Genomic DNA, 27,439 nt, shown 5'->3' on the forward strand with positions numbered 1-27,439 from the left:
TCTTTTTGATAGACTGACCCTATTAATTGTCTGGGTTCCCTGTATATAAAATACAAGACACATTTCCTACAAGCTTAATTTATAAGATACCTCTGACATAAGACAGAGATTTTTTTGATTTTTTTTTTTTTTTTTTTTTTTTTTTTTTTGGTTTTTCAAGACAGGGTTTCTCTGCAGCTTTTTTAGAGCCTGTCCTGGACCTAGCTCTTGTAGACCAGGCTGGCCTCGAACTCACAGAGATCCGCCTGCCTCTGCCTCCCGAGTGCTGGGATTAAAGGCGTGCGCCACCACCGCCCGGCTCAAGACAGAGATTTTGAATTTCACTTTATTAAGCATGCTTGGTTTTAGAGAAGTAGAGAGCCACAATCCAACTCCAAAGGTGACTTTAATCTTCAACTGGACTGAGACTACAAAAAGACCATTTGCATTGTATGTCTATAGAAAACAGCAGAAACAAACATTTGGGAAGATTTATGAAATTTTGTTGGAAATGTGATATACCAATAGGTCAGTTTTGGTAAAGAATTTTGTTTTTGTCTTTTTCAGGAGAAAAAAGGCATCCAGCTAAGGAATCTGAAGACCACTTGGACAAATAAGACATCTGAAGAAAAATGACAAAGAACCCAGAAAAAATGTCCCAAGGAAAAGACTAAGTTGTCGCTCCAGGACAGCAGAAAAGAAGTTTAAGAATACAATTCCCACATTCCCAAAAGGTGGGTGGGTGATTTTTTTATCCTTTTATGGGTTATGAATATTTGTCATTGTTTAGGGTAGTTTGGTTACTGGTTACAGTCAGGAAGAAAGCTGAACAAAGGAGATTAGATTCAGAGTTCTTGTTTTGAAAAGAAAAAAGGGAGGATATAGATATGATAAGATAAAAAGGTAGATTATAGAATCTACTTTTAAAAAGCAACTACTAGCTTTAAACACTTTAGGTTGGATTGAACTTTTGTATATTGTATACAAATTCTGTATAGTTATACAAATTTGAGATTAATTCTGTTAAAACATACTGTGCATACATTTCTAATCTAGTTAAAGGTACTGTATGTATACAACTCATTTAATAATGTAATGCAAATTTCTAGTTCTCAAAAGTTATTATTACCAACTGTTTAGAATAATAAGGAAATACAGGTTAGTAATTAGTCACCTATTATAATTAAACTCGCAGTCACTTTAGGTATGTTTACAAGGTCAAACAGAGATATATTTTAAATAGACAGGTCACCATCAAACACTTCAGAGATCTACAGAATATGCCATTTAAGGTGTTTTAATAACACAGGCAAAGACATGTCCTGGCAGCACTTATCTACTTTGGAGAAGATGATGGTATCGAAGAAACTCAACATGGAGTTTAATTTCTTTGTGGCAAAAGTAAGTCACTGGGCAAGAAGTGCCCTTGTCTCAACTGCTAACAGTATGCTATCATAATTGGAAAAGCAGAACACAGAAGAGAGTGACTGCCAAACCTTGTCAAGCATGGCAGGAAAGTCCTTCAAAAATCCTGCTTTGTAGAAAAGTCTGTCAAATATTCTAGGCCTGTAGGCTAGTGATGGTTGCCCCAACATTGCAGCAGAACCTTTGGTGACTGTCCAGGCAATAAATTGCTTTTGTCATTTCTCACATTTTTTTGGAAGTCACCTACTAGCACTTCCTGCTTACTCAGTACTATTTCCTTCTCAGGTCTCTGAGGTAGTTGAAGACTAGACAGTTAAAGTTTTTCTTGTTTATGAGACTCAGAAAACAAATTTGCTAAAGAAGCGTAAAGTGTATAAGGTTGAGAGATATCAAAAGATAGTTTTGGATGGTAATGCAAGTGATGATAGAAAGTAAATTAGGTACAAAAATTTGGACTCATCAAGATAGCATATATATGGAGTATTTTCTCTGAATTTGTCAAATGCAAATGGACTAGACATTGTTTATGTACTTATTGCCTGTATATACCATAAATAATTATTGTACTTATTGTATATAGTTTTTCTTATATTAGTTATAGCATTCTTTTTTATTTTAGGCAAGAAGGGGACTATCGTGATATTTTATTTGTGTTTTAACAAATAATGCTTGCCTGAAGATCTAAGTGCAGAGCTAAGTCATTAGAGGCCTAGGAGGGGTGACACACACCTCTAATCCCAGGACTCAAGGCCACCCTGGGCTACATGAAATTGAATTTGTCTAAAAAGAGAAATAGAATTCACACAAAGGTGTTCCCAGCACTCAGGAATCACACACCTTTCATCCCAGCACTAGAGAGGTGGAGACAGGAGTGATTTGGCTGGGTGGAGAGAGGTGTATAAGGCGGCGGGAGGAACGAGCTCATTGCAGCCTGAGGTTTGGTGGAGAGCATAGTTGTCTACAGTCACACTAAGGACAGGATCATCCTCTTTTTTGTCTGAGCCTTGGTAGACATAAGAACTCTCTAGTGGCTTGGCTGCTTTGATTTTTTCTGATCTTCAGCTTGAACCTCAATATCTATCTCTGGTTTTTATTATTAGTGATACAGATAACTTTGTCTCTGTCTGTTATCATAGCCTTATATTCACAACTATTACAGAAATGGTGAGAATCAATGCCAATGTAAAAATCATTGGCTTGGCACTTTAATTTGATTATTTATACTTATTTACATTTATTATAGAAATCAGGGGTTGAACTTTATAAAGCTCAAGTAATAAAAAAAAATGGTAAGGCTAGAAATGCCAGGACTTTGGGAGTATGAACAGACATTGCTCTATTTGACCTCTCCCTCAGAGTTCCAGTAGCACCTTGGTTATATAGGACTCCCTCAAAAAGGAAAGAAATACTTGTAATCGGACACCTGTTGCCTTTACTGCACTCCAACTTCTTGGCAGGATCAGTGAGCCCTTCAGTGATGGGATTCCCAACTCTCTATTGCTTCGGCTCCCTCTTCTCAGCCACCCCTGCAAGCAGAGCCTCTGATCTTGTGACAAATGCCTGCTGCCCTCTAGGCTCTTAGCAGAGTGGAGGCTTAGTACTTGAAAGTGGCTGTCTAAAATACTTAGTGACCCTCTCATTCACCCTGTCAGGCGCCTTCTGTACTTCAACCTCCAACAATGTATTTCTCCTAGAAAACCTATAGATCGTCCCTTTCAGTTATCCTTTCTGTACCCAAAGTCCTCCACCTCAGGCTCCATGATTATACTTACAGAATCTTTTTATGCCTGAATGGGGCACGGGTTTGCCTGCCTCTGCAAAAGTGTGAGCACTGTTTAAAGCTATATTTCATGTCTTTAGTGTGTGTGTGTGTGTGTGTGTGTGTGTGCACTTGTGTGCCACAGTATGCACACAGAGGTCAAAGGACAACTTGAAGGAAGTGGTTCCCTCTTTCCACCACTCAGGAGCTGGGGAACTCAGATGGTCAGCCTTGGAGGCAGGTGCCTTGACCTGCTGAGCCATCTTGCTGGACCACAGTTGAAGAACTCTGTAATATTCACCTTTACATCCCCTGGAGCCAATCTAATTTATAATAACCCCTTAATTGGTGCTTACTGACATCAAATAATTTAAAAATTAAGGTTCATACGAATAAACTTTCTCATTCAGTTACTTTGGTAGTGGGCTCAGGAGGACAGAAGACAGCTAAGTGCAAGGGTTACAAAGAGATTTTTGTCTCCACATCCTGCTCTCACCAATTCAAATAGTTGGCAATGGCGCAACCCTGGGAGCTGGGAAGCTCTGTCCAGGCTGCAATATGCCAGCCCTTTGGGTTGTGTTTCTCACTTAAAGTCAGTGTCCCACAGAAAAATCCCATTGAATAAGAATTCAGTTTCTGAAGCTCTGGCCAAGAGTGCACCAGTGAGCCAGTGTCTCCATTCAAAAACTGGTCACTGGGAGCAACGCAGAAACTGGGAGAGGCCGTTCCTGTTGTCACTAGGTCACTGTAGAGTTTTTAAATGTATGTTTACTTTTACGATAGTCTGAACGTTAGCCTGGGCAGTCTGGTTGGTACAAAAATATATCTGTGTGTGTGTGCACACTCATGAGTATGTATGCATGTACTGTGAGAGCATGAGATGTATGGATGCACATGCACATATATGTGTGCATACATGTGGATGCCAGAGCTCAATGCCAGGTACCTTCCTTGATCTCTCGCCACCCGATTTTTTGAAACAGACACTTTCAGTAAACCTGGTGCCCACCAGTTGGGTCTGGCCAGGGACCTGCGAGAGTCCTCTGCTCTCCACCTACACAGCACCAAGATCATGTGTGCATACTGCCACACCAAGCATCTTACATGACTGCTGAGGATCCAAACACAAGTCTTCATGCGTGCCTGGCAAGCGCTTTATGAAGTGAGCCTCCTCCTCCCAATATTTTGTATGTGAATCAGATAAAATTGCAATTAAATTATCTTTGCAATACTTGAATAAGGATTAAGCTATGACTCTCTAGTATACTCTACATATCATAAGTTTTGGTAAGTAAAAAAAAATTAGATGTAGTGAGTTTAAAGGGTAAATATAAACTTTATCCCAATGTCTGGTTTAACTCTTTTCTTAAAGGGCCAACTTATTGCATCGACAAACTAAGAGTTAAAAAACTGCCATCCACGGACTTCCTTTTGAAGGTCACTCTTGTTCCACATGGTCTAACTGAGGCTCGTTCCTTTATCGTTTGATCTGAAACTATAGATGCAGCACCAAGCTGCACATGAGTCACAGGATAGCTATTCCCAGTCCGTAGCCAATTCTCCAGAGAAGCAAAGGAAAAAAAGAAACAATTGCCTTTTAAGGAAGTCGAGCCTGTTCCTAGTGATAAGCCTATTTTCCTTTCTGGTTGAGCTTAGTCTCAACAACCAAAGAAAGAAAAACTCCGGACAATACATTACCTACTAAATGAGCTGCTCTGCAAAATGCATCTGCAGTTCTGTTTAAAGTTCCTCTATACCATAAGCTATTATATATAAACAGACTGTAGAAACACACACCCAGGCTCATGTGAAATGTTAGACTGAAGGCACAGGGGTTTTGCAAACATTAAGACATCTAAGTGCAGTTTGGAATTAAAGGTTGGATATTTTTGTTAAAGACATTCACTTCCAAAAGTTTAAAAAAAGAACATTCACTATCGAGGAATTTTGTACGGCATGGGATTTATATTGCAAAGGATTTATATAAGACATTGACCGAGCCAAGCCTGTCTGTAGACCTGTAATCCCAGCCACTCTGGAGATTAATGACTGAGAACAGTAAATTCAAGGCCTGCATGACCTAAGAATGAGTTCAGGGTCATCTTAAACTGTTTAGCGCAAACCTGTCTCCAAATACAAAGCAAGAAGTGAGTGGAGGATGCAACTCAATGGCGGAGTGCTTGCCTAGCATGTGTGAGGCCTGGTACCATGCGTGCGTGCAAAAATTTAAAAATGTTGACTATCTAATTAAACGTGAAAAACTAATACTTCTCGTCCTCTGAATTTCTGTTCTTCACATTTGATTCTCCCTACATTATAGCAAAAAAAAAGTTCCTAAAGGAAAACTGTCTATGAGAATGGGCTATAGAAATGACCCCAGCACAATGAGCTACTTCTTCACCAGCACCACCAACTCATCTGGCAGTGACCTAGTGCTGTCTGGACACACTGGACACACAGAACACATATGCACATCTACAAAGAGAGCACACATGCATACAGAGCACAAGTGCACATCCATAGCAACATACGTGCACACACACAGAGCACACACACACACATGGAGCACACATGCACATCCATACAGAACACACATGCACACACACAGAGCACAATGAACATCAACACAGAGCACACATGCACATCCACACAAAACACGCATGCACATCCACACAGAGCACACATGCACACTCACAACTGAGCACTCATGCACACACACAGAGCACACATGCACATCCATACATAACACACATTCACATCCACACAGAGCACATGTGAACATTCACACAGAACACACATGCACATCCACAGAGAACACATATGCACATCCACACAGAGCACAAGTGCACATCCACACAGTGCACATGTGCACACCCACACAGAGCAACATACATTCACACACACAGAGCACACATGCACATCCACACAGAGAGCACACATGCAAACACACACAGAACACACATGCACACAAAACACACATGCACATCTGCACAGAGCACACATGCAAACACACACAACACACATGCACACAAAACACACATGCACATCTGCACAGAGCACACATGCACATCCACCCAGAGCATACATGCACACCCACATATAGCACACATGTACATCTATACAGAACACACATTCACACACAGAGAGAGCACACGTTCACACCCACCCACAAAGCACACATGTATATTCACACAGAGCACACATGCAAACACACACAGAACACACATGCACACAAAAAGAACACGTGCACATCCACACAGAACATACATGCACATTCTCTTAGTGTAAAACTTGATTTAGTTTTGACTAAATAGTCCCTATTTCTCTTATCCAAGCAGCAAAATCATCACTGAAAAATTTATAGATTCAAACAATAAGTATCTTTACTAAGATGAAGAATTTTAATACCATGATTTAGTCAGGAAATTGCAGAGTTGGTTAAAGTCTCCGAATCTAAAGGGCTTTTTGTTGGAGTTGTTGGTTTTTTAGTCAGATTCTGTAGGGTTGAAAAGAGCACTGTGGAGGAGACCGAGCAGTATAAAGGTGTAGGTGAGAACCCTGAAAACCTCTTCAGCTAACAACATTAAAACACAAAGATGTTAAAGCAAAGTTTCTTGGGCCTTCATGGAGGTAAAACTTTCCTTTGACAAGGCCCCCAAATACACACTTAGAAGTTCAAAATATGGTAAGTTTGACTACATTAGAATTATTTTTCAACAAAAGAAACTTTAAACAACATGAAAATATAAGTGATAAAACTGAGCCGTCATTTGATACATAGTTTAATGTGAAGGATGACAATATGAACAATCAAACATGATTACTGGCAATGTTCAATATGATGAATATATAAAACATTTGTACTAATCAACAAGTACACAAATAGGAACGTTGGAGATATGAAGAGTCAATCCACAGAAATGACAGACAGCCAATAAAAACATGCAGGGCTCTTCTACTTACCCGTGGTCATAGAAACACAAATCAAAACCACACTGAGGACAGCTGGGCATTCAGCAGAATTGATATAAATAAATTCGTGATAATATCCAGTGTCAGGAGACACGGGTCCCTTCTACATTACTGGTGGAAATACTAAAATCATACATCAATTTTTACCCTAGACCTCAACTTTAAACACATGACCAAGCCTTTCCATTTCTAGGCATACAACTCAACTAAGTCCTTTCCAGTTTACAACAGTGGATATGTCCTAATAACACTGTTCACAAGAACAAACACCTGGAATAAACCAGATGACCATCAAGAGGATGGTGAGTTAACTGCAGGCTATAAGTGGATGATATACATCAATATTAACTGTTTACAGATAATGCAAATAAGCTGGAGCTACAGCTACATGGACACATCCCAATATTATGTCTTAAGGAAAGAAAGACAAGCTCTACAGAGACTACATGCAGCATGAAATCCTTTTAATAAAGCTAAAACAATTAAATCAGTACTTCATTATACCGCATAAATCTTCAGTAACACTATGTAAAAAGAAAGGCAAGCAAAACCCAGGGTTGTATTACCTCAGGTGAGAAAGGCAGGGTGATGTAAGGTGGGACAGTCATAAAGATAGACACAGGATGCTACCTAAATTCTGGCTAGGGGACTGAGCTAGCATGGGTTCAGGATAGTACTAAAATAACAAATATACAACAAACCAGGGATCATCATTATTTGATTCTGTGTTCTGTTGTCTAAAGTAAAATAATGATAGCAATAATATTGATGATAATAACTTAGGTTAACAATTTCAGATTGTAGTGGTTTGAAAGAAAATGGTTCCTATAGGAAATAGTACTATTAGGAGGTATGGATTTGTTGGTGTAGGAGTGGCTTTGTTAAGGAGTGTCACTGTAGGGGTGGGCTTTGAGGTCTCCTATGCTCAAGCTACATACAATGTGGCACTCAGTTCACTTCCTGTTGTCTGCGGATCAAGATGTAGAACTCTTAGCACCTTCTCCAGCACCATGTCTCTGGCAGGGCTCCATGAAGACAATGGATAAAACTTCTGAAACTGTAAGCCATCCCCAATTCAACGTTTTCCTGTAAGAGTTGCCATGGTCGTGGTGTCTCTTCACAGCAATAGAAACCCTAAGACACAAGTCTATCACTCAAATATCTTTAAGAAAACTTTAAGATGCTAAAACTATTACTTCATTTTTCCGTTCCTAACACAAATTAATATAACAATATGTTTATCATCTAAAAAAAAGAATACTAACCAAATATCAAGTTCTCATGTTCTGCTGTCTGTGCTTCACCTTCACATACTTCAGCTGTGGTCTCTACCACTAAGTAGCCTGTTGAGCATGTGCAGACCATCTTAACTGGCTATAGAGTAGCTCCTCCCCTGTTCTCCATAGATAACTCAAATTTGACTTTATTTAAAGTTACATTCATTTCCTTTTCTCATAACTGTTCCTCTTACACAATGGTTCAATAAGTACAATATTCACCTTTTTTTGGTCATCCTTAACACAACTGTCTTCTCTGCTCCTCAGCCTGCTGTCCACCTCCGATGTCCATCTGCTTCATCTGTGACTCTTGCATTTAGTAAGAGGATGGAGCACACTTGCTGGACTAACCAATAGTATTTGGATTTGCCACGTGGAGTGCTTAAATGCATTTCTCCAAGTTCTGCTTCTCAACCTATCCTACCTCATCACCAGCTGTCTCCAGGATGCATCAGACAATGCCACATCCTTGCTTAAAATCTTTTGATGACTTTGCAGAAAGGGTTCTTGATGAGTAGACATTGCACTTGAGAGACTGGGTTCTTCAGGAGTTGTGAGTTAATTAGGGCAGTTCTAGCAGCCAGTACTCTGAACCTTTTTCCATGGCAGTCCGGTCCTCTTCACATGGGGATTTTTTTTTCTTATTCTGCCATAATTTCTTCATGCAAATGATGGAAAGTGATTAAAGACTTGCATGCTGTCCGAGGGACATGCCGCTGGTGATTACACATGTCCACAGGAAAACTAGACTACTTCAGAGAGTGTTGTTCTCTAATTTCTAAGCTGCCTAGATTAAATTAGGGGGCAGTTTAAATATTTATTTTTATCTTATCTGCATACGCAAGTGTCTGAATGTATGTGTGTGTATCACATGCATTCTTGGTGCTTAACAGGCCAAAAGAGAGTATCAGCTTCCTTGTGAATGAAGTCATGGGCAGTCAAACCGTGTGAGTGCTGGGACTGGAACCTGGTCCTCTGCAAGAGCAGCAGTGCTCTTAGCCACTGAGGCATCTCTCCATCCCCAATCCCAATTTTTACAAAAAGAGGTCACTCTAGCCCCAGAACTGCAAGTTCTCTGGTGTTTTCCAGAGCCCCTGACATCCACTAGCCGTGCCATTCTCCTGCTGGCCCTGCATCTTGACTGGTGCTGTTCTTAAGGTTTGGAATATCTCTGTCCAATTGAATCATCTTGTTTGAATGCTAATTCTTCACTGACCCTCATTGCTACCAAACAGAATTAACTTGATTTGTGCTTTAGAGTATATTTTATGCTATTTCCTCTAAAATCTTTGCCATCTTGTATAATGGTTATAGATCTACCTCTTCTGTAGATGTTTACATTCTAACGAGCAAGGCCCCTGTGTGACTCATTCCACAGGCAGCCTAGCACTTTACAGAACAAGTGAACATGTTATAGAATGAAAACAAGCATCAGAAGCTGGAGCCACAAGCTGGAGATGAGGAATCTGTGGCCTGGGGCTGATTTGCCCTGAAGCTCTTCCAGTGATTATGGACCCCACCTGGGAAATTACACGAAACGAGTGTTCTTACAATGAAGTCAAGGCTAGAAACAAAAGTCGTAACTATGAGTCTTATGAAACATTTTCTTTACTCGTGATTCCAGAAAATGTTTTATAACTGCCAGATTTTACTCTATGAACTGGCGCTGAGCTTACTCAACTAAATCCCTGCCTAACAGACCTGAACAACCCGCTGTTGGCGGCTATCACTTTATACAACTGATATTATCTTATTAAATGCAGTGGTTTCCATCCATTGGCTGGGCTCATAGAGTTTAATGGTAGATGGGTTCCATTTGACAGACAAAACAGAAGAGAATGATTGGCATTCTGGAGAAGAATTATTTGAATGGCTGTTCTGGGGGGATTGGCTTACTCCATTTCTCACCAAAAGCAGAGCTTAAACCATTGAGCTGAACTTAAAATCATAAAGGTCATACCTAATATAAAAGGTTTTTTTTTTTCCTCTGTGTCCTGGTTCCCAAGATCCATTTCATGGTCAGAACTATTTTGAAAATGTGATTTCTTTGTTCTGAGTAATCAGCTGTTAGTGATGTTATTAAAAAAAAAAAAAAAACAACCAAACAGGGCTTCCAGCTAAGGGCAAATAACATCAAAAGAATTATCTCTTTCAAAGTCTAAATTGTTTTGTTTGTTGATTTCATTTTTTTGAGACAGATCTCCTGTCATTGAGGGTAGCATCAAACTCCATAGCTGAAGTTAGACTTAAACCCCTGATTCTCCTGTCCTCTTCCTCCCAAGTGCTGGCAATTGGGAGTGTGCATCACCACACTTGGCTCTTCAGACTCTCACTTTTTTATGCTTCCCATGGTTTTTCAATCATTATTTTATTACTGCCATCTGCAATCAGTCATATTTTGCACTTAGGCTTAATCATGTCTGATGGCTTAATGTGTTGACTCGTGTCTGCACCTTAAGGGCAATCTTTCTATTAAGTCTGTATGCTCTTTGTGATAGATCTAGACCCATTTTAAAAGAAGAAAAAGGGCCTTGGATAATATTAGACTTGAAAACAAAATAATGTTTATTTCATTGTACATCTTAGCTCCTACAACTGATGGTCTCCATAGCCCCTAAATACTAATATCACTTAACTCTTTCTACCTTGGCAAGATGGCAAGACCATGTTCAGTTTTGCTTTTGTTCCAAACACAGAGATTTCATGCAAGTTGTCCTGAAAGTATTGAGATTTCTTATGTTATCATAGGAAGATGCTACAAACTTTTATGCCAATGCTAATACAACACTAATAAAAGAAAGAATGAACAGATAGGCATCAGTGAACAAACTGGTTTGCACTGGATTCCACAGAGAGAAAAATGGAGAAGAGAAAATAAAAGTTGAATTCATCTCAGCCATGCATCTGGAGTTCACAGGAGCAGAGTCCTGCTTCTGACTCATCCATGCCGATAACTAAGACACTGGTGTAGCCCTAGAGCAGGCCACCCCCAGTTTCCAAGATAACGGGCTTGGAGGGGGAACGAAACGATTGGAATTCACAGATAACACAAGTGTCAACCTTAATTCACATCTCATCATATGTCTCCGAGGCTTTGGTTTTTTGAGGATTTTTTGTTTGTTTGTTTAGCTTTTGCTATTTTTCACTTCATCTACACTTTATTCAAACTGGCATCAAGCAGGAAAGATGCAACAGTGAAAAGCAATTAGGAAATAATTAGGTCTACCCAGGGGAGACCTCTTGGTATTCGCTGAGCGTATTCTATGTGCAAGAAGCCATCAAATAAGAGATTAAAGCATCCTCCCTAAAATTAGGGATTTTTTTTTATCATTTTCTTCATGAGAATATTTATTTTTAAAAAATCAAGTAAATTTAACACAGTATGACCCACAGACAAGAAGGGCAGGGATGACTTTAGACAGCGAAGCACTTACTTTTTAATTTTCTTACAGATATATAGTATGTTAGGCATAACTCCCCACCCCCACCTCACTTCCCCACCTATGTTTTCTCACTTCTTTTCTCGTTCCTGTTAGCCCCCAGACCATTTGACTTCACCTTCCACTTAATATATACATACACGATTTTATGTGACTATATAAAGTCTAGGAACCACATATGAGAAATATTTATCATCCCAAGAAAGGCTCAATTCATTAATATGATTGTTCAGCTGCTTCCATTTCTGGTAAACAACATGACTTCATTCTTCTTTATGGACGAAAAAGCTTCCATGTGTCTATGCACATTTCCTTAACCGTTCCCTTGTTGGTGGACACCTAGGCTGATCCCATAACTTTTCAGACACTCATGTTTATGGAGAGAAGGAATCATTAAAATAAACTGGCTTGAACTAAACTTTAAAGAACGGCAGTAAAGAATATTATTAGAAAGGACCAAAGAATTGATTATTCATGTGCTACATATGTTCCTTTGAAATGAATGAATGAATGAAATGTATGCTCCAGCAATACTGAAGCACACATGGGCAGCCCGTATATGGCGGTTCTGTTGAACTTGCCCATGTTGGGTTTCATGGTCTAAGTGGATGAGGACGACTGACCGGGTCCCTTCCTCAAGAGGGCACAACATCTCATTATAGATGGTGGTGAACCACAATGTAGTTTGCTGGGAATTGAACTCAGGACCTTTGGAAGAGAAGGCAGTACTCTTAACTGCTGAGCCATCTCTCCAGCCCCATATGTTCCTTTAGCCTATCTTAAAATAAACTACTGGACTAGCTTACATATACATTTAGACCATGTGCATGTATGCACATACTTATCCACCTACATGCTACAACTTAAGCTCCTTATCTATGGTAGCTGCCTATAGTCACCAGAAGCCAATGGTCCTCGGAAGTTATGCCTTGATTTGGAGATCAGCATTTCAGTTTTCCTTGCTTTTCCCATCAGTTGACACAAATGTCAAGACTGTCTATATCCAAATTATATTTCCCATATATGCCTATACACAATGAAAGAAGAAATTTCCAAGCATTTGTCATCGTGAAGAGTAGAAGACTGGGAAATGGAACAAATGGAACCATCCAGTACATTCTTCTTTCGGATATGTACAGAGGGTGTTACCAGAGGTAAAAAAAAAAAAAAAATCAGGGAGAGACAGAACAGCAAAGCTGAGAGAACTCAACACAGCTCTTCCTGACCCCACCTTCTGAAGAGGACTTGGTTCAGAAGAAATGTCCGAGATTGCCAGGTGAGAGTGTGGCAGAGGGGAGGTAGTGAGCCACACCACACTGAGCGATGTCCAGGATACGGTGAGAGCGGAAACAGCAGCATGCACTTCTGCATGGTGTCTGGGGTGAGTTACAACGCCTCAAAGCGGACAGGGGAGCTTCTAACACTGGAGGGGGTTTGACAGTTTGTGGGTCATAGCGAAACAAATTCTGACAATGGAAAAATAAATACGGGGATAAAAAAAAAAGAAATTATGTTCACCTCCCGTCCGTCTTCATAACTGGAGGGATCAGGAAAACACTGAGCGATCAGTCAGTGCCACTGCGTAACTGTCATGTTGTCCCTTCTGTCATTATTGTTAGTTTGGAGCAAGGCACGATGGCCCGTAATCCTAGTATTTGGGAGGCTGAGATAGCAGGCTCACTAGTCTGTGGTCGCACTGAGTTACAGGGTAAGACTCTGTCTCCAAAACTTCATTAATAACAATGAGTTTAGAGAGCCTTTGGGGCGTGGGTTCCAGCTTCTGTTATGAGCCGAAGATAAGGATCCAGCCTGTGTTCTATGACTCACACAGATGACATTGCACGAAGGCAGTGCCCTGAAGACACCAATGCAACACTCCTCTGCTCCTCTTACATGTCTGCCAGCCTTCCCAAGCATGGATAACCATGGGCATGACCAGAAATCCACCCTGCATCTGCCACACCATGTTGATCTACATAGAGGAAGAAACATCCAGAAAATCCCTCTCCACAGGGTTGACTCTAGCAATGCCGACAATCTAAGAGTCACAAAAAAGAATGCTTACAACCTCCTTCTCCTCCTGTCCCCCGTGCTTCTTAAGCTTTCCTTAACGAAGATCTAGGAATAGGCATCTTCACATCCCACAGACAACCCCCCTCCTCACATCCCCAAACATAACAACTTCTATGGGGCCAAATCTCAGACATGCTTGGAAAATCTCATCTCCCTCAGGGGCGGCCCCACCACTCAACTCAACTAAGGCCATGGCAACAGGGCATATGGCCATACCTGTGTCAAGGCCTCTCCCTCCCTCCCTCCCTCCCTCTCTCTCTCTCTCTCTCCCTCTCTCTCTCTCTCTCTCTCTCTCTCTCTCTCTCTCTCTCTCTCTCTCTCTCTCTCTCTCTCTCTCCCCCTTCTCTCCCCCTTCTCTCCCCCTTCTCTTTCTGCCTCATGGATGTTACACATGAGCCTTGCACAATACTCCAATGAGGACGGGTCCTAGGGAGTAGGCTTTAGACCAGGCTGTTAGGTATGTTTAGTCCTGCCTTCCATACCAGCAATCAAACACTGCACCTAAAAGTTGGCTGTCCCTCCCTTGATGCTTTCAGACTCCTTAGTTTCCCTTGAGTTTGTGAGTGAGAAAGGAGGTCAGGGGAGAAATTATTAGGGCATTTTAACAGGATCTGGTGGTGAGCACCTGTAACCCCAAGTTTAGAAGGCTGAGGTCAGAGAATACAAACTCAAGGCCAGGCTGGGCTACTGTCAGAAACCCTGTCCCAGACAAACAAACAAAAGACCTTAAGTGGCATCCTGTTGGCATGAAATGGACACCGCCCTGCCATGCGAAGCAGCAGGAAAGCTGTTGTCAAAATGTGACCGCTGTGGTATCCTGGCTGTAGGATGCTCCTTTCCTTTTTAGCCTTTTCTGTGCACTTTGGATCATTTTTACAATGACAAAGTTGTTTTATTGCAATCTAAAATTGAAAGGCATTTTTCAAGTCTATTTTAAACATCAAAAATAAAAGCTCCTTTGTTAGGGAGAGACAGTTTGATTTAAAAGACCACATCTGAGACATAGAAACTAGCGGCTCTCCTTTCTCTTTTGACACTTGCAATGTACATAGGCCATTCTTGTGAATTCCTTTCATGTAAGTTTAAGGGGCTAAGATATAGGTGAGCAGGTTCAAATATGTTTTTCTCTTCATACACATCAGAGTGTTTCACGGACTTGAACAGCTAGGTCACTTGTATTAAAGCAAATTTTTAGAATTAAACTGTATAACCACACCTATCTATTTATCTATTTATTTATTTTTATGGGTGTGTCTGTGTGTGCTCCACGGGGCATGTGTGGGGGTCAGAGGACAACTCGTGGGAGGTAAGATCTTGTGGGATTCTCCCCCTTTACCATGTAGGTTCTCGGGGATCAAATTCAGGTCCCTCCCGCTTGGTCAGAAGCTTTTTTATCTGCTTAGTAGGTGTAATAAAGGAAATAAATGTGAGATAATCTGAATTCTTTGCCTCTTTGGGATTTCCAGCAGAAGCACGAGAAAAATCTTACCTGCAAAGGTTTTATGAAAAAGACTACGTTTTTGTGTGATGGAGAAGTGTCTCATTCTTTAGAAAATTAATAAAGAAACAATTTATTTTAAAATCATTTGTTTCAAAATTCATTTATTACCTCAAGCATGTTTTAAAAGTAAAAGCAAGCCGGGCGGCGGTGGCGCACGCCTTTAATCCCAGCACTCGGGAGGCAGAGGCAGGCGGATCTCTGTGAGTTCGAGGCCAGCCTGGTCTACAAGAGCTAGCTCCAGGACAGGCTCTAAAAATAAAGCTGCGGAGAAACCCTGTCTCGAAAAACCAAAAAAAAAAAAAAAAAAAAAAAAAAAAAGTAAAAGCAAGAGGACACATTGAATTCAATAGTAAGTCAAGGCACTATCATTTTAATCAATTGAAAAGTAAAATCTAGTGAAAGTTCATTAAATTGGTAGCACCTGAGAGTTTTTGTTTTGCCTTTTAAAATAAGTATGTCCCAGAAATTATGACAAAAAGAAATGCACATAGGATTTCCATATAACACTATGTAAAGAATTAAACTTTCTTTAAAAAAAAAGTCTTTGGTAAGTTAGGAAAAATGTTGCCATTCATGGACATTGCCTTTCATCTATTATCTTTTGATCTAAAAATAGACTCTAGCCAGATTGAACAATAAAATCATCTATTCCAAACCCTTCATTTAAACAGAGCATATAAATAGAGCAGTTGAAGGCCTTTCATCTGAGTGATATCCTTAACATCAAAGTCAAACCTGACATGGGTCTAGAACTCCGATGTCCTGAACATGCATTTCACCAAACCTTGTGGATTTATATCATGGTGCCATATAAGATCAAATAAAAACATGAGCACATACATACAAAACACATTGGTAACCCATTTAGTTACCCTTTAAATCAATTTCTCATAATTAAGCCTCTGTAATCACTTTGGCCAGCAAGTGAATAAACACAACACCAAAACTGACCACCTAAGCCCCAGAGACTGCAAAACGGAAGGAGAGAATTGAATCCTGTCAGTTATCTCTTGACCTTCAAACTGTCACTATGGCACATATGCATACACATATACACCCCACACACACATGCACACACACATACCTACATACATGTAAATAGCTGCCACTCTCACACTAAGATTACAGGACATATTGATTCATTAGTTAATTTATTCCACATTACAGCAATAATGTGTAACCTGCTATAAGTTTCTAGTCAGGCATACATGTAGCTTGTATTGATTACTCATGTCAACTAGAAGATGCCAAGAACAACCAGGCAGTGGTGCAGTGGTGGCGCACGCCTTTAATCCCAGCACTCAGGAGGCAGAGGCAGGCAGATCTCTGTGAGTTCAAGGCCAGTCTGGTCTAGAAGAGCTAGTTCCAGGACAGACTCCAAAGCTATAGAGAAACCCTGTCTCGAAAAATCAGAAAGGGAGAAGGAGGAGGAGGAGGAGGAGGAGGAGGAGGAGGAGGAGGAGGAGGAGGAGGAGGAGGAGGAGGAGGAGGAGGAGGAGGAGGAAGAGGAAGAGGAAGAAGAAGAAGAAGAAGAAGAAGAAGAAGAAGAAGAAGAAGAAGAAGAAGAAGAAGAAGAAGAAGAAGAAGAAGAAGAAGAAGAAGAAGAAGCCAATAACTATGAAATGACATGTTTGGTTCCCACGTTTAAAGACGAAGCTAACAAACTCATCCCTGTGCATCTACATTCTCAGCAGCCAAAAGCACACGTTATGTTTACCACCTACAGATGTCATGCTGACCTCTGTCCAGTAGGTTTTCATGAGACAAAAAAATAATGACAACTTCTACCGTAGTCACCTCCAACAATTTTTGGTTTTCATATTAGTTTGATTTCCCCCCCCCCCCCGCTTGTGGGAGTAACCAACCACTGAATGGAAGGAAATAATGCCCTATCCATGAGATAGAACCCATGCCTGACACTGCCCAGGTGGCCAAGAATCTAAGACTAGATAGGTCATAGACCTAGAGGAAACCAAATGCTATTGTGCTGCCAAAGGAACACAGCAATGGAACAACTCCTAACAACACTGTGTTATACCCACAGATAAGTGTCTTGACCATCCATCATCAGAGAAGGTTACTTCTGCGGTAGATGGGAACAAATACAAAGACTCATGATTGGAATGAAAGAATGAGAGCCTTCGAAACACTCAGAACTAAATGAGATGTCTGCATCAAATCCCTTCCCCCAGGGCTCAGGGAACTCTGAGGAAGAGGAGGCAGAAAGATTATTAGATCCAGTGGGGATGAAAGACACCAAGAAAACAAGGTCTTCTGGACACAACAGGATAGACACAAACATATCACAGAGACTGAGGCACCATGCACATCTAAGCTAGGTGGGACACATGCCCCCCCATCCCTAACCCAGCCATCTCTGATTGATAACTGTACAAAGGAAAGATTAGTTTTCTCCACCAGAGTCTCAGTGAATATTCGAGCCACCCCTAAGGGCAGGCCCCAAGCTCAGTAAATGGACAACACAGAAGGATCTCAGTGGTATTTTTGGAGGGTTTTTTGTTTTGCAATGATTTGTCAGGGATTTCTTTTTCTTTACAAATCTTTTCCTTATATGCTACGGTTTTCAATTTTGTTTTTATGTATTTTCTGCATGTATGAAAGTGTGTGTCTCAGTGTCTGCCTGTGTTTCTTGTGGATTTTTTCCTGTGGCTCTTTTTGTTTGCATGTTTATCTGTTTATTTTGCCCTATTCAGGTTTGTTTGTTTTTAATTTTATGTTATATTATTATTATCATTACTATTATTATTTTTAATTGATGCTTATTTGTTTTCTAATGAGAGAGAGAAAAAAGAGTATGAATTTGGGTGAATGGGGAAGCAGGGGGAATATGGGAGGAATTGAGAGAGGGGAACCATATTCAGAATATATCACATGAAAGAAAATCTATTTTTACTTTCAAAGAAAAAAGAAAAAAATTGTACATACATGTAAACAGAGAAGTGTGAGCTATTTAATGTAGTTTGAGAAAAAATAGCAAGGAGCTTAATATCATGCATACAGTAAAATAAAACTGAAAAAGAAGCAAGAGAAAAAAAGAAATGCTCAAGTGTTTTCCGAGCTAAAAGAAAAATCCGTGCCAATGAGTAACTAAAATAGGTTGGAAGTCTAGATTCACTGATCAACACAGGTACACAGCCCAGTTCTGAGCACTCTAATGAACCGATGGTGATTCACAAATCACTTCTATTTTTCGTGTAAAGGTTAACTGACAAAACTATTTAGGGGCTGGAGGGGTAGTTCCGTGGTTAAGAGTAGACACTGCTCTTCCAGAGGGACAGACGCTCTGTTCTCGGGACTCATGTCAGGTGGCTCACAGCCTCCTGGGACTCCAGCTCCAGGGGATCCAGCGCCCTCTTGTGGCCTCATGGGGACTTGCAGACACACACACACACACACACACACACACACAATTATGTTAAAAATAAAACAAATCTTAAAAAATTGAAACAATACCCACAACATTTTAGGGGAAGTGTGATAAAGAATGTAATTTGTGGTATTCAACAAAAACTCAAAATTGGAGAAAGTAGAATTAAAGGGTAAAGTTCTTTCTTCAATTTATTTCCTTGCAATGCAGCTTCTTATCAGATTAACATACTCTTTTATGACTACAGATAGGGTGTTCTTTGCAGGTCTTGTGATGACAACAAGTTAAAAACATTGTGGTAAACCAGACTTAGTGGCATGCATCTTAGTCCCAGCACTCCGGAAGCAGAAGCAAGCAGATCTCAGAGTTCTAGGCCAGCCTGGTCTACACAGCAAGATCCAGAAGAGGCAGGATTATACAAGGAAATTCTATCTCAAAAAACAATCAACCCTATGGTAGCTATATTAAATAAAAATAAGAACTAAAGAATTAAAACATACTACTTAACCACAAAGGAAGACAGTAAGAGAAAGAAAAAAAGAAAGGAAGGAAGGGAGGGTGGGAGGAAGGGAAGGAGAGAGGGAGGGAGGGAGGGAAAAGGGAAGGACCAACAAACATCCAGACAGTCAAATAAAAATAATGTAGTTCTAAGTTCTAACTTCCCAATAACAGCTTTGAAAAAAAGCAGATTGAATTCTCTCGGACCTGGTGTGAATGAAGAGTTTCCAAAAATTCAAGACATAGCCACTTAGAGGACAATTATTTCATGAGGAAGTAAGAGCTGAGGAAAGATACCCCGCACAACTAGAAACCAAAAGCAAGCAAGAGCAGTGCACTGGCATCAGATAAAACAGTTCTTAGCCAAACCTGAGAAGGAGACAGAGAAGGCAGCTGCATACAGGTGTGAGCTCAGCAAAGGATGTAGTGTATGTAATGTGTGTGTGTGTGTGTGTGTGTGTGTGTGTGTGTGTATGAAAATATATACTCTACACACTTCTCACTAGTGCCTGTGGAATGTTCTCTGAGATAGAACACAACATTAAGCCAGAAAACAAATATAAACAAATAAGAAGACTAAAATCATATCGCATATCTTCTCCTGATTACAATGACATAAAATAGGAAATAACAAGAAAACCAGACAATACACAAATAAATAGAAATACAAAACATGAACGTGAACAGTAGTAGATTAATGAAGAAGTAAGAAAGAAAAAAATTTAAATCCTTAAGACAAAACATAAATAAAACATTTAAAAATTTGTAGAACACAGGTAAAGTGTTTTTTTTTTGTTTGGTGCACAATAAAGAAGTTTACTGTAATAAATTCCTACATAAGAAGACAAGTGAGCTGGGTGGTGGCACACCTTTAATCCCAGCACTCAGGAGGCAGAGGCAGGCGGATCTCTGTGAGCTGAGGTGTGGTGTCTTCTTATTGTCAAGTTCAAAGGGTAAGAGCGCTGGCGACAGTCTGTGATGTCTGGAGGTCTATAGGAGTCTGTGATGTTTGGGGATCTATAGGAGTCTGTGATGTTTGGGGATCTATAGGAGTCTGTGATGTTTTTGTTGGGGATCTATAGGAGTCTGTGATGTTTGGGGATCTAGAGGAGTCTGTGATGTTTGGGGATCTATAGGAGTCTGTGATGTTTGGGGATCTAGAGGAGTCTGTGATGTTTGGGGATCTATAGGAGTCTGTGATGTTTGGGGATCTAGAGGAGTCTGTGATGTTTGGGGATCTAGAGGAGTCTGTGATGTTTGGGGATCTAGAGGAGTCTGTGATGTTTGGGGATCTAGAGGAGTCTGTGATGTTTGGGGATCTATAGGAGTCTGTGATGTTTGGGGATCTATAGGAGTCTGTGATGTTTGGGGATCTATAGGAGTCTGTGATGTTTGGGGATCTATAGGAGTCTGTGATGTTTGGGGATCTATAGGAGTCTGTGATGTTTGGGGATCTATAGGAGTCTGTGATGTTTGGGGATCTATAGGAGTCTGTGATGTTTGGGGATCTATAGGAGTCTGTGATGTCTAGAGGTCTATAGGAGTCTGTGATGTTTGGGGATCTAGAGGAGTCTGTGATGTTTGGGGATCTATAGGAGTCTGTGATGTTTGGGGATCTATAGGAGTCTGTGATGTTTGGGGATCTATAGGAGTCTGTGATGTTTGGGGATCTATAGGAGTCTGTGATGTCTAGAGGTCTATAGGAGTCTGTGATGTTTGGGGATCTAGAGGAGTCTGTGGTGTTTGGGGATCTATAGGAGTCTGTGATGTTTGGGGATCTATAGGAGTCTGTGATGTTTGGGGATCTATAGGAGTCTGTGATTTCTAGAGGTCTATAGGAGTCTGTGATGTTTGGGGATCTGTAGGAGTCTGTGATGTTTGGAGATCTAGAGGAGTCTGTGATGTTTGGGGATCTATAGGAGTCTGTGATATTTGGGGATCTATAGGAGTCTGTGAAGTCTAGAGGTCTATAGGAGTCTGTGATGTTTGGAGGGCTATAGGATTTCTCTTGCCAACAGTTCCAAATGAGGCAATTAATTCCTGGCACTGGGCATTTTTAAAAATTTAATTTTAGGGCTGGAGAGATGGCTCAGCGGTTAAGAGCATTGCCTGCTCTTCCAAAGGTCCTGAGTTCGGTTCCCAGCAACCACATGGTGGCTCACAACCATCTGCAGGCATACACATAGACAGAATATTGTATACATAATAAATAAGTAAATAAATAAATATTTTTAAAAATTTTAATTTTATTGTCCCTCTTTTATTAAAAAATAGATCTTTTTCACATGCAATATATCTTTATTACAGTTGCCCCTCCCTTTACTACTTTTCCCAGATTCTCCCAACTCCCCTTCCATTTGGAACCAACTCCAAAACACCTTTCTGTCTCGCATTAAAAAAAGAACAGGATTCTAAGAGAAAACAACAAAACATAAGGTTGGACAAGGAAAACCAACAAAAAGAAAAGAGCCCCAAGAGAAGTGACAAGAATCAGGGACCCACTTGTTGGGCACTCAGGAGTCCCATAAAAACACTAACCTGAAGCTGTAACATTTACACGGAGGACCGAGTGCAGCCTCTGGTCAACCCATGCTTGCTGCTTCAGTCTCTGTGAGCCCAAATGAACCTTGTTTAATTTAGTCTGAGGGCCTTGCTCTTCTGCTATCCTGTCCCCTCTGGCCCTTCCACTCTTCCTGCCTCCTCTTCCACGGAGATTTCTAAGCTCTGAGGGGGGATTTGATGGGGACATCCCATTTAAAGCTGTGGCACTGGGCTTTTGATTGTTATCCTGTGGTGTCTCATGGGGGTACCCATTGCTTCATCTTAGGGTAGCTCCATCACACTCTTCATGTATGTCCATGTACATATGTTAGGAAGCTTCTACAGCAAGGGGTTTCCATGTGAGACTTTTCTGAGATGTCTTTAGTGTTAGTTAGCCCCCCTGTATCCCTTAGTCTACTCCAACAGTGTTTTCTGGACACAACAGGGCAGTTGCCTATATGAATTCACAGCAGTGACAACAGCATGCCCAAGACCCAGGATGGATTTTTACTTTTAGGCAGAGTCTTACTTTCAGCTGGTCTAGAGGGGATTTTCTTAATGTCAGATTCTAGAATTCAAGATTAATTCTAGAATTCAAGATTTAATGACACTGAGTATTTATTAGGTATTTTAATAAAACAATAACTGAGGGTGCTTTAATTAAAAAAATTCTTGTCTTTCCTCCTCCTTCGTCTTCTCTCCGCCCCCGGTTCTATTTCTCTAGTTTACACTGTGCCCTACTGCTGTGTAGAGACACCATGCCCAAAATGACTATGAGAAAGGGAAGCATTTAATTGGGGGCTGGCTTACAATTTCAGAGTTTTAGCCCATTATCATCATGGTGGGGAGCATGACAGCAGCAGGAAGGCTTGGTGCTGGAGTAGAGCAGAACTTTACATCCTGGTCCACAGGCAGCAGGCGGGGCAAGAGACCTCAAAGCCCACCCCTAGTGACACACTTCCTTCAACAAGGCCACACCTCCTAATCCTTCTTAACAGTTCTACTATCTAGTGAATAAGCATTAAATATATGCACCTTGGGCTGGAGAGATGGCTCAGAGGTTAAGAGCACTAGCTTATCTTCCAGAGGTCCTGAGTTCAATTCCCAGCAATGACATGCTGGCTCACAATCATCTGTATTGAGATCTGGCGCCCTTGTCTGACGTGTTGGCATACATGGAGGCAGAATGTTTTTTACATAATAAATAAATCTTAAATAAATATATAATAAATGCGCCTTTAGGGGCCATTCCCATTCAACTCCCACACCCACTAACCAAACAAGCACATGGGAACAAATGTCCACTGTCCCATCTTGCAGGCAGTCTGTTTAGCATGGTCACTTTGGGATTCCCAACACCTCTTCTTGATCCAATAGCCCACTTATCTTGACATCAGAAGGGGAAAGAAACCCCCTATTGCTAATCATGACCTGCTCACAATGCTAAGGCCTCACACAGCTCCTAGCTTCTCCCTGCTCAAACTCTTAATTTTTTTTTTTTTTTTTTTTTTTTTGGTTTTTCAAGACAGGGTTTCTCTGCAGCTTCTTTAGAACCTGTCCTGGACCTAGCTCTTGTAGACCAGGCTGGCCTCGAACTCACTCAAACTCTTAATTAAACTGAGAAAGAATAAATGGGGATGTGTTCACAGGACATCCCAGGCCCGAGTCAGCACTTAGGGGGCATGGTTGGCCTCGGCTCTCTTCAGCAGGCCTTGTGTTTTTGCTCACATATCTGAATTCCCCTTGGAATGTTAAGAAATAATGATGCCAGGGCAAACCTCAGACTCACTAACTCAGGGCTGGACACAGGTTATTGGATTAATTTTTCTTTTTTTTTTTAAAGAAACTTTTATGGTTGTCACCTTAACTTACGTTTAGTCTGACATTTATTTTCTTATTGCTTTCAAAATGTGAGTTACTTTTCAATTGTAAGATTTGTTTGTAACAAAACTTTCTCTCCAAGTCCTTAGAGGAAGATTTCTCTTCCTCTAAGTGGTTTGCCAAGAAACCATCATGGCCACGTAGGCACATGTCCCTGAAGAGAGAGGTTCATAAAGCAAAAACATCAGCATCCCCTTTGTGAGGAAATGTGCAAACACACATGTGAGTGCGAGCACACACACATACACATGCACACAGACACACACACACACACACAATGGGGCTTTCTGTCTAGATAAACTTGTTCCTGGGATGAATGAAGACTCTGCTTTGTTGAGGATTAGCCTGTGCGTGGGTGTAAGGAAGGTCTGTTTTTAATTACAGATTATGGACATGTTTGGAATATTACTGGTTACTTGGACATTTAAGTTGATTTAAAAACTGGAACGTTTGAGCATTGAGCTTGAATGTCAGTGAAGACTTTCACTAATATTCTCGTAAATCTTTAAAATTTTGGGTTTGTATACAGTTCAGTGCACCAGGAAAATGTTTAAAAAATGTTTGTGCATAACTCCTAAACAACTAAATTGTCACTAGAAAGGTATTTCCTGGGGGTTAAGAAGCAATTAAATTTCTAATCTCAATAATTCTGAACTAAAGTTTATTATGCTATTTCAGCCTGTTAGAATTTCTACATAGGGTTATAGAAAATCTAGACATTTAAGTATCTTATTATAAACCAAGGGGCGCTGCTTTAATTAGATGGTCTATTTTTTTAGAAACACCTATAGTTTTTAAACTCTAAAGCTAGTAACTTGCATGGATTTTGTTGAAAGAGGCTGGACTAGAACTCGCCATGGATGTGGAAAACTGCACCACCACTCCAAGGTCTACCTCCCGAGTGCTTCACTTGGAGCACTCCACTCCCTGGCTTACTCCCTCCTGCTTGGAGCTTACCCAGTCTTCCTGAGACAGACAGTCTCCAGGCAACTGACATTCACTTTGTCTTGAGCTCAGTGAAAACCTTTACTACAGGTTCCACTCACTGAGTTGCTACAGTCTCTTGAAAAGCTCTAAAGTTAAACAGGTATGATAATATAAAAATCAAATATAACACATTTAGATCAGTGACAAACATGGAAACTCATAGCCCCAGTTATCTGGAGCTTAGACCTCGGTTAGCTCCTCTTACAGCTCATTAACATATGAGGAAAAGGCAGACTGGAGGAGGCGGAGCGCCCACAAAAGCACAAATGAAGCAAACATCCAAAGCTTTCATAGCAGCATTTTTAAATCAACTCTACATAAACTAGGAAATTATGCAGTGTGCTGTGGGGGAGTGACGGGGAGGGAGCTCAGTGCCCGCCATCCACTGTGTTTCCCAGGCTTGGCCGTGGAAAAGCCTGTGCAGAGTTCCAGCTGTCTATCTGCCACCTCTGTTCAGCTAGCAGGTGAGGGACTCTAAATTACACACTAAGTTAGGATTGGTGGATATTTCAGCAAGCTAGAACTCACGAAAGTTTCTTCCTTTTTTTTTTTTTCCTCCTTCCCTACCCAGTCAACAGCTCCTCTTTCACAGCAACTGAGTCAGGTCCAGTGACCTCAGGCCAAACTGCAAGTTAGGTCAGAGCTGCAATTAGAACCCAAATCTCAGCTGCCGGAGCCAGCCAACCAACTGCTGGTGAATAAGTCTGCCTTAGTCTCCCGAGTCGTGTAATATGCTGAATCTGGCAGTCACATAGCCGCCTCTGCCGCTGGTCCCTGACTCCTGAAGAATCCCCACGCAGCAGCCTTCCAACCCGTTGTCATTCCGCCCTTCCAGAAGGGAGCCTCTGGAGGCTTTTTTGCTTATCCAAAAGAACCAAAAGAACTGAGGACCTCTGAGGAACTTTCCAGATATAAACCGCTTTCATCTTCAGGTCCGTGCTCACAGCTCTGTTTCCGCACTCCTCACTAGGGGGCAGAACTCAACCACCGAAGAAAGGATTTTCTGATAGATGCCTGCAAGCAGAAAGTTTCAAAGAAACTTCTGGCTTCACAGGGAACATTTGTAAAAGGTAAAAAGACAGAGGGAAAGAATAGCTCCAAAGGCTAAAGTGAGCCACATGTTCCATATGGGTCTAGATTCATTTGAAATATAAAAATACAACAAGAAAGTAACCTCTTCCGCCTTCAGAGCCGGTCAAAGAGGTCATAGGATTCTAAAGTTCTCAGTATTAGCGTTCGATTAAAAGATTTTACCTTCTTGGTTTTTTTTTTAAAATTGATTTTAGCTGGATGCCAATTAGAAATTAGAACTCTCTGTTAGATCGTGGGTATTGTGCTAAGCCGAAAAATCGAACTACTGCGACAAAGATGTTTTAAATAACTATTAGGTGCACCAGAAAGTTAACTGTAATTAGTGCATATGTAAAGTATCTCTGAATACACTGAACAGACTCAGCAGGTTCTGTTTATATGTTTATGCCTAAACACACACACACACACACATACACACACACACACACACACACATATAGCCATTAAAAAAAAAGAGGTCGGGCATGGGAGGAGGTGAAAGAAGGAAAGGGAATGGCGAGAAATAATGTGATTATATTTTAATAAAATAAAATTTAAAAAAATAATAAACTATCTATGAGTCTATCCCGAGCTCTTAGCCAGATGAGTCTAGTTAATGGAATATAGTACTTGGGCTTTTGCATTTCTTTAAATCCTTAAAAGGCCATTCTTTTAACAGAATTTCATGGCAATTCTTTATATCTTAACGATTATTGCCCCCAAACTGCCCCTTTTATGCCTGATACACACCAAACGTCACTACCAACTGTTTATTAGAGCCCAGTGTTGTCCACGGAAGCGAAGGCCTTTCTCCTCTGGTGGGAGTCAAGCAAAGCCATGTGAAGGAGAACACATCAAAGCAGTCTAAGGTTGCTGGCTGACAGATGACAATTAACCAGCCCCTGTCTTCACCTGATGGGTGTAACAAAATTGATAGCTAATTACATGGCGTACGGTGTACATTTCTCCACAAAACACTCTTTAAAAAGCCACATCAATAAACAGATAAATTCTTCAACAGCGCAGAAAGCAAGCCAATGACCAGAAAGAGCACCAACAGGTTGCTTTCGTCCCCCTCCTTCCCAGCATCTAACAGCTCAGAACACCTCTCTTGGTCCTACCTTCGCGACTAGCAGGGGCTGCTTCTGCTCCTTGCCTCCTTGCAGCCTAAACCCCCAGGGCGCCCCTCCAGTCATGGAAATGCAGATAAAATCTCCAGTGCCCATTTTCTCCCTTCAGCCAGGCAGCATCAAGAGCTTGGGAAAGACAGGCGAGGCCGGGGTGCGGTGGAGGATGCGCCTTAAGCTCGAGCTGGTGCTGAGGGTGCAGGACGCAGGGCTGCCCCGCTGCTGGCGGCAGGGAAAGTGCGCGGCGGCTGAGCCTCCCCACAGCCCTCCCAGCACCTGAACCGCCCTCTCTTGCGTCACACCCTTTGCTCAGCCCACTTTCGGCAAAAAGGACAGGGCTTCACACTAAAGGAAAAATCCCTGTTTGGGACAAGAGGGGATGGGTGTAGAGCGGGGAGAACGACTTTGTTCTCGCTGTAACAGATTCAGCACCAGCACCTGAGCAGAACGGAGATTTAACGGTGTTATAAATAGTAGCTAGCTTGGGGGAGTTTTAACTTCCATGAGTAACTGACTAAAG

General features: G+C 41.1%; 1 protein-coding gene across 1 annotated transcript in view; it reads right to left on the bottom strand.

Annotated features, from left to right (window-relative positions):
• Synpo2 (synaptopodin 2) overlaps nt 1-27,018 on the bottom strand; it is a 145,576-nt gene extending 118,558 nt beyond the window's left edge. The window contains exon 1 of the mRNA XM_038311561.1: nt 26,914-27,018. Within this exon, the coding sequence (XP_038167489.1) occupies nt 26,914-27,018 (105 nt within the window). The remainder of the gene's footprint in view (nt 1-26,913) is intronic.
• Nucleotides 27,019-27,439: the final 421 nt, after the last annotated feature.

The sequence above is a fragment of the Arvicola amphibius genome, chromosome 14, assembly GCF_903992535.2.
Source record: "Arvicola amphibius chromosome 14, mArvAmp1.2, whole genome shotgun sequence".
NCBI classification, from domain to species: Eukaryota; Metazoa; Chordata; class Mammalia; order Rodentia; family Cricetidae; genus Arvicola; species Arvicola amphibius.